This window comes from Ciconia boyciana, chromosome 1 (genome assembly GCF_034638445.1).
Source record: "Ciconia boyciana chromosome 1, ASM3463844v1, whole genome shotgun sequence".
In the NCBI taxonomy this organism is placed as follows: Eukaryota; Metazoa; Chordata; class Aves; order Ciconiiformes; family Ciconiidae; genus Ciconia; species Ciconia boyciana.
The window spans coordinates 211,923,567-211,934,942 of record NC_132934.1 but is presented as its reverse complement, the minus strand read 5'-3'; the positions used below and the strand labels follow the sequence as shown (position 1 = coordinate 211,934,942).

General features: G+C 50.7%; 1 protein-coding gene across 1 annotated transcript; it reads left to right on the top strand.

Moving 5' to 3' along the window:
* Positions 1–1,892: 1,892 nt before the first annotated feature.
* On the top strand, positions 1,893–3,984 carry FAM181B (family with sequence similarity 181 member B). The gene has a single exon (XM_072855157.1). It carries the CDS (start codon positions 1,968–1,970, stop codon positions 3,099–3,101), a length of 1,134 nt encoding a protein of 377 aa, XP_072711258.1. The 5' UTR covers positions 1,893–1,967; the 3' UTR covers positions 3,102–3,984.
* The last annotated feature ends 7,392 nt before the right edge of the window (positions 3,985–11,376 follow it).

Genomic DNA, 11,376 nt, shown 5'->3' with positions numbered 1-11,376 from the left:
TAACAACCCCCTTTAGACAGGCTATGAAATATTGCTGCTATAACGCCGAAGCAGACCCTAACTTGAGGACAACTTAGTTGCTGCTCTGTTACAGAGTCATTGCACGTTGCTCAGGTAAGAAATGGTCCCAAACTGGCTGCACATCCGGCGACAGATAGCGATCTCCATTTTCTAGACCCATGTGCAGTTTGAAGTGGCCTCAAAGTGGATGCAAAACTATCTAGTGGAGCACACAGGGGAGATATATACACACACACACACACACACACACACACATATATATATATATATATATATATATATATAAATTGTTCTTTATGTTTCCCCATCAATAAGGGAGCTTGGAGCAGGCTGCAAAGCTTGACAGGGCGTGACAGAACCTCAGGGTAGAAACTCAGGTGGCTAATCCATGTCAGTTGTACTTGAGCTAAGTAGTTTAAATCCACCTATGTATACATACTCATTCTGATATGGAGAGATACATAGATTTCCCATAGCCCTCTGCCTACCAGTACTTTTTGCTTCGATCACACAGTTGCACTCAGAGGAACTCCCCAAATAAGAGACTCTGGGAGGCTCCAGCGGAGCAGGTTTTGCAAGGAGCCCCAGTCCAGATGTGCCGGCACCAGAGCCAAGGCTGTGCCTGGGACCGCGAGGCTCTGCCTGCCGATGGGACCCTGCCCAGACCTGCTGAGGTGCAGGTGAGAGACCAAGAAAATCAGCATTTTTGTTTTGTCGAGGGTTTTGAGCCTTTTTTTCCTCTCATGAGATATGTGCTTTCTTCTCTTTTCTCCTCGCAATGCTTGCTTGGCATTCAACACATGTTTGAAACCACAGTGAGGTGAATTTGGCTGATTTTTTCCTTTTTCACCGCTAAGTACAGTCTTAGGAGCCTGTTTCCCTTTTCTTCTGCAGAGTTTTGCTTCCTGTGTTTTCCTTCCAACACAAAACTGCTGCAGTTCTAATGCATCGATGCAGACCAAGAAAACTCACTTTATTTCAGTCAAAACCAGGTATGCATCGTTATTCAAATCCGAAGATATAAAATCACTAAAAATAAATCTGGAGTTCAACGCGTTGATGTTGTTCTGCATCAACGTAAAAGTTTTCTAAAGGAAAATCAACCAAATACCTTTTCCCCCCAGAAAAAGACAAGATAGTTCCTTCAGGAGCTGTCATCAGTACGTGCAGTAGCCGCCTCGCTGCTTTTTCTACCTTCCATATAGAAGATTTATACCGCTGCTTCATGAAACCCATGCTAGTAAAAGTCTTCAGTTTTAACGGAACGCAGCCCAGTCATTTAAAATCTCTACTGGACCACAGCGCTGGAGTTTCTCAGGACTTGACCTGACTGGGAAAATACAATATGCTGGGTAACGTGCATAGCGATGGGCTTGGAAAAAAACCCCAAACAACAACCCCTTTGCAGATTAATGTAGGCTTGTGTATCCTGGCCGGAGTCGGAGCGAGAGCCTGTCTGCCTGCCCTGGCAGCCAGAGCCGTGCAGGTGACCCGGCACGGCCGGCCCCGGCCCCGGCCCCGGGCAGAGGAAGGCAGCTTGTGCCAGCTGAGCAGGCGGGGCCAGCGCTGGGGGTGGCTGCACGCCAGCGACGGATGGCACCGAGGGGGTCCGGGGGACCCGAGCGGGTGCGTGTGTCTGGTCGGGGGGTGTCTGTGGAGCTGGCTCCGGGGCTGTGGGTACCCGTCCCGGGGGGGGCTGCGTGCCCCTACCTGCCCCGGCGGTGATGCTCCCGCCGCCGCCCCCCTGCCGCTGCCCGCGTCCCCGGCCGGGGGCTGGGTGCAGGCGGCCCGGCCCCCGGGCGGCCGGCGGGGAGGCGGGGAGGGCCGGGGCCAGCCCCGCTCCTGAGCCCTCCTCCGCCCCCGCCCGCCGCCTTTTCCCCGCCGCCGCCGCCGCCCGCCCGGCGCAGCCCTGCGGAGCTCGGGGCGCCGGCGCCCCGCCGCCCGCCATGGCCGTGCCAGCCGCGCTGCTCAGCCCCCACCACCTCCTCTCCTTCTGCTTCCCCGCCGGCAGCGGCCTCCTGGGCTATGCCGACCTGGAGAAGGGCTACGAGGGCGGCGGCGGGGGCGAGGCGGGGGACTTTAAAGAAGCCACCAGGGACCTGCTGAGCTTCATCGACTCGGCCTCCAGCAACATCAAGCTGGCGCTGGACAAGCCGGTGAAGTCCAAGCGGAAGGTGAACCACAGGAAGTACCTGCAGAAGCAGATCAAGCGCTGCACCGGCATCATCGCCGCCGCCCCGCCGCCGCCGCCGCCGCCCGCTCCGCCGCCGCCCGCCGCCGCCGCCTCCCCGCCCGCCGCCTGCCCCGCCAAGCCCCCGCCGCGCCGGGAGGCCTCGCAGGCGGCCAGCAGCCTCCAGAGCAAGAGCCTGGCGGCCCTCTTCGGCTCCCTGCAGCAGGGCCGGGGGCCGGCGGGCGGCGGCGGCGGAGAGGCGGCGGGCGGTGGGGCGGGGGGCGGCGGCGGCGGCGGCGGCGGCGGGGCGGCGGGCGGCCCGCGGAAGGTGCCGCTGCGGGACCGCAACCTGCCGCCCTCCTTCTTCACGGAGCCGGCGCTGCCCGCCGCCGCCTCCGCCCGCGGGCCGCCGCCGGGCGCCAAGGAGCTGGAGAAGGGCGGCGGTGGAGGCGGCGCGGAGGCGGCCGAGTTCTTCGAGCTGCTGGGCCCCGAGTACGGCGCGCTGCTGCCCGAGCACGCCGCCCCGCCGGACGCCTTCCCCGGCGGCGCCGCCGCCCGCCTGCCCGCCGAGCTGGGCCTGGAGCACGGCCTCTACGAAGCGCCGCTGCCGCTGCCCGCCGCCCACCACCCGCTGCTGGGCGGGCTGCTCTACCCCGAGCCGCCCTGGAGCCCGGCCGGGCCCTGCAGCCCGCCCAAGAAGGCGCCGGCCGAGGCGCTGCGCCCGCTCTACCCCGGCGGCGGGGAGCCGGCCCCCGGCGGCGGCGGCGGCGGCGGCGGCGGCAGCGAGGAGCCGGGCGGGCACCTGTCGGCGGGGTTCGCCCCCTTCTTCCCCGAGTGCCCGCTGCCCCCGCCGCAGGTGCCCTACGACTACGGCGCCGGCTACCACCGCGCCGCCTACTCCGGCCTGTAGGGCAGCGCCGCAGGGCTCGGCCCCCCGGCCCGAACCGCGCCGCCCGGGCCGCTGGCAGGGCTGGGGGGGAAGGGGCGAGCGGGCCGGCCCGGCCGCGGGGGCCGGAGGGCGCGGGGGGAGAGCGCGGGCCGCCCGGCGCTCACGCGTGGGGCCGGGGGCTCCGCTCGCCCCGCCGCCGGGGTGTCCCCCCCACCCGAAAGCGCGGCCCCGGCTCCCGCAGGGCTCAGCCTCGTCCTCTGCGAGTGGCCTCCTCCTGCGGTGTGGGAGACGCTGCAAATAAAATGTGACATTCTGGGTTCCTTCAGGTGTTTTTCTAGCGGCCGGCGACCACCTTTCCTTAGCCTTCCTTAGGGGTCAGGTTTTGTCTTACTGTAGGCAGACGCGGCTCGGTGTACCTGTCTTACGCGGCGTTGCAACGGGGGCTGCTCCTCTTGAAGGCAGCCGTAACCACTTGTAAACGATTTCAGTCTAAAAGTAAAACTCGGTCGACTCTTGCGGTGCGGTTAAAATGTTTCCCAGGCTTGCCTGCGTCGCAAGCGCTGGCGGATATTCAGCCGAGGACACAAAGGCGAGAAAAAAATGTCAAGCGAAGCAAAATTAAAAATGCTGCTACCAAAACTTAGTGTCCTGAAATTTAACACTGTCTTGCAGGATCTTGCAAACAGCGATTTACAGCGATACGTAAGTTAATTGATGGCGTAAGTTTGGGACAAAAATGTACTGTAGCCACTGCGGCGATGTGATTCCTACAGACGGTTGGATTTCTTCCAGGAATGTGTCAAAGCTCGGAAAGCAATGCGGCTCGGTCTCATTGTGTACAGGAGATTATTTGATAATCATTTAAGTTATGTAAAAGAGTCTATGATAGGTCCTATAAAAATAAAGCTACACAATAGATCTAAGATCTGTGGTTGTTACTGCCGTTGCAATGCAGCGTTCAAGGGGCTTTCACTGCGCCTCCATCCTCTGTAATGGTTTCTTGGCAGGAGTTAAGACGGGCAGTGGTTTTTGTCTTCCCTAAATCTTTTGAAATGCCGTATTTTATCCACGGCGACCCGTGCTTGTTTTGCCTTCATTTGTACCGGCTGTTTCTTTAACTCACTAGAAAGAAGGGAATGATAATACGCTACAAAGCCAAGGGATGAAAATTGTTACAGTTATGAAAACAGATCAAAATACTGGAGGTTTCCTATTGAGATGCGAGTCTTAAAAGGCAATCCCGCAGTCTGGCTCCCCGCCAGTCCCAAGTGGATTGTTTGTTTTTGAAACGGGATCCACATACGGATCAGCCTGAGGTTTTACCCTCGGTGGTGACAAATCCTTGTGCCTTCTGTCTTTTAAAAGATAACGTGAAAGGTAAAACAGTTTTCTTCATTCATCAACCCAGGTTTAACTTTTCAGAGACTTGGGGTCAAGATGCTGGGATGTGTGGAGAGGTGAAGCAAGATCTTTTGGAAATAAACCGTGAGATAATTTGTTTCGGAAATTGGCTTAATTTTACTTTTGAGCAGCAAGAGCTGTAACTTAGGCTGCCTCCTTCCTCCCCAAAAGCTGCCCAAGGTCTCCACGAGCTGTAAGGAAAGGAACCACCATGGATGAATGGCCACAGCACTCCAGTGTCCAACAGCTGAACCCTGTTAAGGAAATGCACTTTTCAAGTATAATTTGGTGGTAATTTATTTAACTAAGCTTCACGAGAGCGTGTATGAGGAACAATGGGCAGCCGGTCCAGCCAAGGTAGCTACAAATTAGGTTAATCCTGCCCCGCTGCTGGTTTTGGTGACGGGACAACGTCCCACTCTGCAAACTCAGTCCTGCTGTCTTCACTTTGGCAAAGCTCCCAATGAAGAGGGCGAGTTTGCATTTGCAAGCAGCGCACCGCCAGGTCCAAGCAGAGCTTGCGTAAAACTACGTTTTAGATTATCTAGACAAGACCAACCCGGGGGGTTATTTTGGTTGGAGAGGTGGGTTTTTGTTGTTTAGCAACTGCTTCAAGCATGTGAGTTTGTAGCACGTATTGGCAGCTGCTTGGAGTATTTCAGCTCGATGGTGCTGTGCTAATATAGATCTTGCTGCCCAGCTTTCCCACCTGAGCCGCGCGCCCGAGATCTGCGCTTTCAGCAGGCCGAGCAAATGAAGGGGAAGCTGATAATGCAATGGTCTCTGCTAAGGAAAGATAACACCTTTTTTTCACTTTGGATTTCACGGAGCCATTTATTTATTTCACAAGCTCAATATGCAAATGTGTATTAACCAGGGATCTGTTCCTGAAGACCTTAGAGCCATCCTATTTGTCAACTGTCTCGCATACTTCAGTGAGATTTTGCTTAAAAAAAGTCTAAAAGAGGTCTTCAGGAATAGACTCTGGGACATGCTATGTGGACGTTGCAAACCTGAATTGTTTGGTTGCCCACAGGTCTCACCCTTTTATTTCAAGTAGCCGTGAAGTGCCACAAATCTGACCTGCCGGTGGCTTTCACTCGGGTGCTCTGCTCCCATGTAGATGGTGACCTGTGGTGCTCGGAAGCAGAGCATCATCAGCCTTCTTGGGTTACATCTTCTCTCAAACCAGTGGGAGAAGTGGCTCTGTGGGTGTCAGCAGAGCTGGGCTGGTACAAAACTGTCGTGGCAGCCTGCTCCAGATGCTGCCGGGTTGGGAGGGTTCTTTGTGGGCTTACAAGAAGTTGGGGGCAGGCTCCAGGAGTCAGCCTGACTGAGCAGCAGCTGCAGATGTTGCTTCAGCTTAGCTTCTATTCTGCAATAGTTTCTTAAAGGAGGATTTATAGGAGCTTACACTGAAAAAAAAAAAATATTAGTATCGGTATTCTTTGAAGTGCTGCTGCATTTCTTCCAGAGGATATATTTGAGGAGTACCTGGTATGGGAAGTCCAATATAGCTGGAAAGGAGCTAACAATGGCTGGGTCGATCCCGGCTGCTTTTCCCACAGCACAGGCCAGACAAAGGACTTCTGTGCCACTCCTGAGGAGTGCCGGAGCTCCTCTGCTGCTGCGGAGGAGGCGAGGGCACCGCTACCAGACCAAGGATTGCCATCTAGCGGAGCTGCATCTTTTAGCTTCTTTGTGGATGTGTGGGCTCTTTTTGTTGCAGTTGTTTCCCCCAGCTTGAATTGTGCAGGCACTGAAAATGTCACGTAAGAGTCTCACTTAGAAACACTCTTGGAAAATTGCTTTCTCCGCTGAAACACTGAAGAGCATCACCTTAAGCATCTGTAAGAATAAAACCTTTGGTAATCCAGCAAGGTATTTTGGTTTCTCTGGGGCATTTTTACAAGGAGTTTGTCCCTAAGAACTAAAGCTGATCCTTTTTAGCTTTTCTGTCTTAAAAGAAGTGTGTCCCTTTGAATGGAAGTGGGTTCTCTTTGGTTGGATCAAGGTCAGACGATCAAACTATTTTGTTTCACAAAGCCTGCACTGAGTTCCTCAGATATACTAAATTCCATTTTGTTGCTGGTGTATTTGACACATATTATCTGATTTTACTGGAGATTTTGGTGGAAAACCATACACATCTTAATAACTTTTCATATGCAGCCGAAGATGATAAAGGGGAATAACAAGAACCCTTTGATATCTTTTTAAGTGAGGGCATCTTACCTTTCCTTAATGGTGATTTACTGAGGAACAACAAAGGGTTCACCATGAATAGTTAGTACTGCGTCTCAATATTTTGTGACTTAAACAGTCTGGGTCTTTCCCAAAGCTGCTTCAAGAAAGCAGAAAGATGCCTTTATTTTCTTGGGTGGGTTTTTGAAACAGGCTCGCTAACTATTTAACAACCTCAGCTTGGGATTGCTCTAATACCGCCTGACCGTCGATGATGAGTCATCTTCGATGAGCCTACATAGTGGTTCAAACACTGTTAGTCAAAAAGATACAGAAGTTCATTGTAATTTCTTTTTGTTTTCTGACGTTTTGAATAAACGGCTTTTGGGAACAGTGCAAAAACTGAAGGTCATTCTGCAGTTACTGGCAACAGGAGGAAAAAGGTGGTGGAGCAATTCCATAGTGATGTGCAAGCAATTAAGATGGAAATGTGAGAGTTCAAGTCTACAAACCTGACTATATGAAATGAGAGGTGGAAATGCTTTTAGGATAGCTTTATGTCAACCAAAGAGACTGCAGCCTGCCTTGTCTGCAATAAACTTGTCTCTCATTTTTAACATTTGTAAACACTTGTTTAAAATCCAATGTTTTTTGTTACACATCCACATAAAAGAGTAAAAAAAGAGTGTATTATAGTGACACCCTCTCCCAAAATCTGTGTGGGTAAAGATTGACAGATGATTGCTGAAAGGTGATGTTATGACAGGTGAGGGGAGAACTTCTATTTTCTGTGCTTTATAATATTTTTCGATACCTCACTGTAACCTTGATTATCCTTGGTGACTCCCCTCCCTCCCTGGCAAAGAACTACTTCACTAGACTGGAGGTTTTTAGCCTTTTATGCTTATGGAGGCATATAAAATGTAATTGTACTGTCAAAGCCTTATTTTTTGTGGTTATTTTGGTTGTAGTCCACAGACCCACAGTTGTCCAGAGATCACAGACTCAGCATCACTGCATTGCTGTCCATGGAAAATATTTTCAATTGCTTGAATTGGCCAGTGTAGGATTTGAGGAATATGCAGCATTTCTCACACGATCCTTCCTCTCTCCTTCTCTGAGATGGGGGAATCGCGTCTTATTTATGAAATCTCTGTGACCCTCCCAGAGGCAGCTAAAACTGCACACTTTACCCTGTGCTCCCTCCAGGTATTCCCCGACAATGTTAAGCATGTAAGAAAATGTGGATTGGCCTGCAATAAGGGAGAGAGGACAGGATTCAAGCTTTGTAGTAATGGGCTCTGGTGCTCCTGTTGGTGCATGTTTTGTGTGTTAGGATGTCCCCTTTTGGACATTTTAGACTGCCTCAGTCTTAGCAGCTAATTGCTATTCAGTCTGCGGGCTCTGCTGAACAAATTCTGGCAAATCCTGCTGTGCCAGATGAAGAGGTGACTGTCCCCATTTGCTACCCTGCCTCTTTGCCATAGGTGCCATCTCTTAGCAGTGTGGACCAAAGGGAACTGTACCTGTGCCTCCGGTACTCCAGCCTGTGATCAGTGCCCAAGTCCATCTTCAAGGAAGGTTTGACGTGAACTGGGGGTTGTACCGATTAGCCCGGGAATGGCTGGAGTTCAGCTCAGCCGTTTCAGCCACAGCTCAGCTAAGCAAATCTGCTTGCAGACTGGGAGCGAGTTAAAGCCGAGATACTGGGTGACAACAATATTACTTTACTAGTAGCTGTAGACAGGGAATACAGACTGCTTTCTGTTTCTTGAGTAGAAGCTGGGCATAATCGTTACTGATTTTTTTTTTTGTTCAGCTTTATAAAAGATACAGGCCCACTGCTTAAACCTCTGTGTGCCTCCACAGTCGTGAAAACTCAGCGAATGATTTTTAATTTGATGTTGCCGAGACTCTCTTCACATGTAAAGAATCCTGCCTGACACAGGCTGCTGGACCAGGGATGGTGGCACAGGAGAGGCAGTGGCTCAGACTTTGTCTCTTCTCATTTTCTTAATTGCAGACTGTGATACAGGCTTTGCTACACTGCAAGGTAAAGAACGAGTTTATAGGGCCATGTCTGCTACACGTCATTGAAACGGGTGATGGTTTCATGACCCGTTTCAATGACATGTAGCAGACACAGCCCTTTTTGCAGGTAGTCATCCAAACCTCATGGTGAAGAGCTCGAGCCTGTGCCGAGTGTACTCAGGTCTCTGCTGTGTGTTCAGGCTAGGACAACGCTCCAGCGTGGCCTTGAGAGCTATCCTGGACCTTCCCTTAGTATGACATATGTAATATTTCCTTCTCCTCCCATCTCTTTAATGTGTTCAGCTCCTAAGCTTGCTGGAGTGCTTCTTTGGGTATTGAGGCTGAGCACTCTGAAAGGTGCTCTTTCCTTCCAGCAGTTAAAAATGAGGTTCATAGTGAATTTGTGAGATCTCTGGAAATCTCGGCGATTTCCTGAACCAATCTGCAGGAGTTACAGATTAAAATACCATTTATTGTTCTGACTGCTGACTATATGAATACAGGCGGGGTGACTGTGAGTTGAGCTGGACTCTGACAGATCTCTTGTTTGAATAATACCAGCCAGTGTTACAATTCTGTGATCAAATCCCCTCCCAGTTCCAGCGGTTCTCTTCCCTGTCAGTGGTTTGTCAGCTAGATTTGTTAGGTCTGGAGTAAACAGCCCTATTGTTCTCAATATACAAAATGCAGAGATCAGATGATAGGTAAAATTGGGTGTGAATTCTCAATAAAAGGAAAATTCCATCCTCCTACCACCATTTTTCATCAGCGGGTAACTAATAAGGAATCATTTTTGCATAGTAACGCTTCACAGTAGAACTAGGCTTTGAAGATTGGCTATAATTGCTTCTGTGCATTCAAATAATTGAATATAAATCAATTACTACCATTTTAGATATTTGAACAGCCAAGCTCGCTCTATGAAGAAAACCCTTTCTCTCCTGTTTAATAGCCAGACCTTTAGCTTCTTTGTTTATCCACATATCTGGGACAAATGATTCAAACTCAGTCATTAATTAGTGATTTTATCAAGATTTTCCTTTCAGGACTGAAAGGTCAGCACACCCTTGAAGTGCTAGCAAAACAAGTATCTCCAATTTGCACATGAAGTCAAGGCTTGTGAGGAAGAAGCCTCGGAAAGTGACTTAAAGGGTATAGGTTTAATTCATGGTGGCTGCTTGTAAGAACACGCCTGGTGTGCTAAGCACAAATGTGATGACCAGATAGCCTGAATTTTATCCAAAAGTCCATGATTAATATTTTTTATGGATTAGATGACCCTTCAGGCCTAAAGCCAGCTGATAGAAACACCAGGCACAAGGGCTGAAGTAAAAGTCGGGCCAGAGGAACATGGTCCTGACCTCGATATAATTAATTTTTATTGTGTTGTTCAGAGACCCTTTGGTTGTCAGAGCCACACGCTGGCTGCCGGATGCTGGGGATGAGCCAGTGCTGCAGCCTGCGGCAGAGCGCTCCGAGCACTGTGCTGGCTTGGCCGACAGACGGGCCTTGCCGGGGAAGGAAGAACATGTTTTACCATGGGGAAACACGACCTTACTAATCCAGACCAGCTGGGATTATATCTAAGATGCAATTTTGTTAAACAAGAGGAGAGACATGAGTGACTAAGCAAAGAGAAGTGAAGGGCTTTTTCTGGCAGAGGTAATTCAGGTATCAGTCAATTGCTAGGCTTAGCATGATGTTAGGATGCCACAGTGATCCTCTCTGGACTTGAAAGAGGTATTAATATTGTCACATTATTACCTGTATTGATATATTTTCCTTGTATTTATGCTATTTTTATTACTGGTTTCAAATCACCTCATTTTTCAAAGGAAGAGAAGAAGAACAACTTAGGAATAGAGGACTTGTTCTGCTGCTGAGAGACAAAGTGGGAGCAAACAGAGAAATCCAAAATGATCTGCTATAAGTATCCTTGCTTTAAATTAGGGGGAAAAAAAAACCAAACACAAACAGAGCGCAGCTCTGTCCCACAATACTCAGCTTGTGTTTTTCCTACATTGATTTAATCACTTTTACTAGTTAATGTGTCTTGTAGGGCAGCCACACAGCAATTTCTGATTTCAGTAAGGAGTCCCTCTACAGGGTTTTTTCTTGTACAAGATTGGACTAGAAAAAAATACTCATTGCCACTGCTTAAGTCCCTGCTAAAAAGTGATGAACCAGTGACAGGACCTTTTCAGCCAGGCAAAAGCTACGGACAGAAGTGCTCTGCAGCCCTCAAGTGGTTCACTTTGAATCCTGCACGTTGGGAACACAACGCCCCAGCCTTGGCAAGGAAGCTCCCCAAGGAAGGAAGGCAAGGAAGCGGGCATAGTCTTCCCTCCCAGAAACGCCGCTTACCGCACTTGCTGTGCTCTTGCCAGCCTTCCCCTTCCTTTCCAGCTCCACGAGCCGCAGCGAGGATGCGCTGTCGTCCAGCAGCTTCAGCTTGTCAGCCTGCATTTTCAGCTATGGGGCAAGCAAAAGCACAGAACGCCTTTCAGATGGAGGTGCCAAGCCAGGAGCTGCCGCCCGGCAGCGTGGCAGGCCTCCCAGTGGGGTTTGCCCAAGCTCAGGGCAGTTTCCCCTGCAGCTTTCTGTCTCCAAGAAAGTCAGCAGGAAAGGCTTCAGCCCTCAGCCTCTGAAGCCAAGGGGAAGAAAGCTTTCCCTGCAGTGG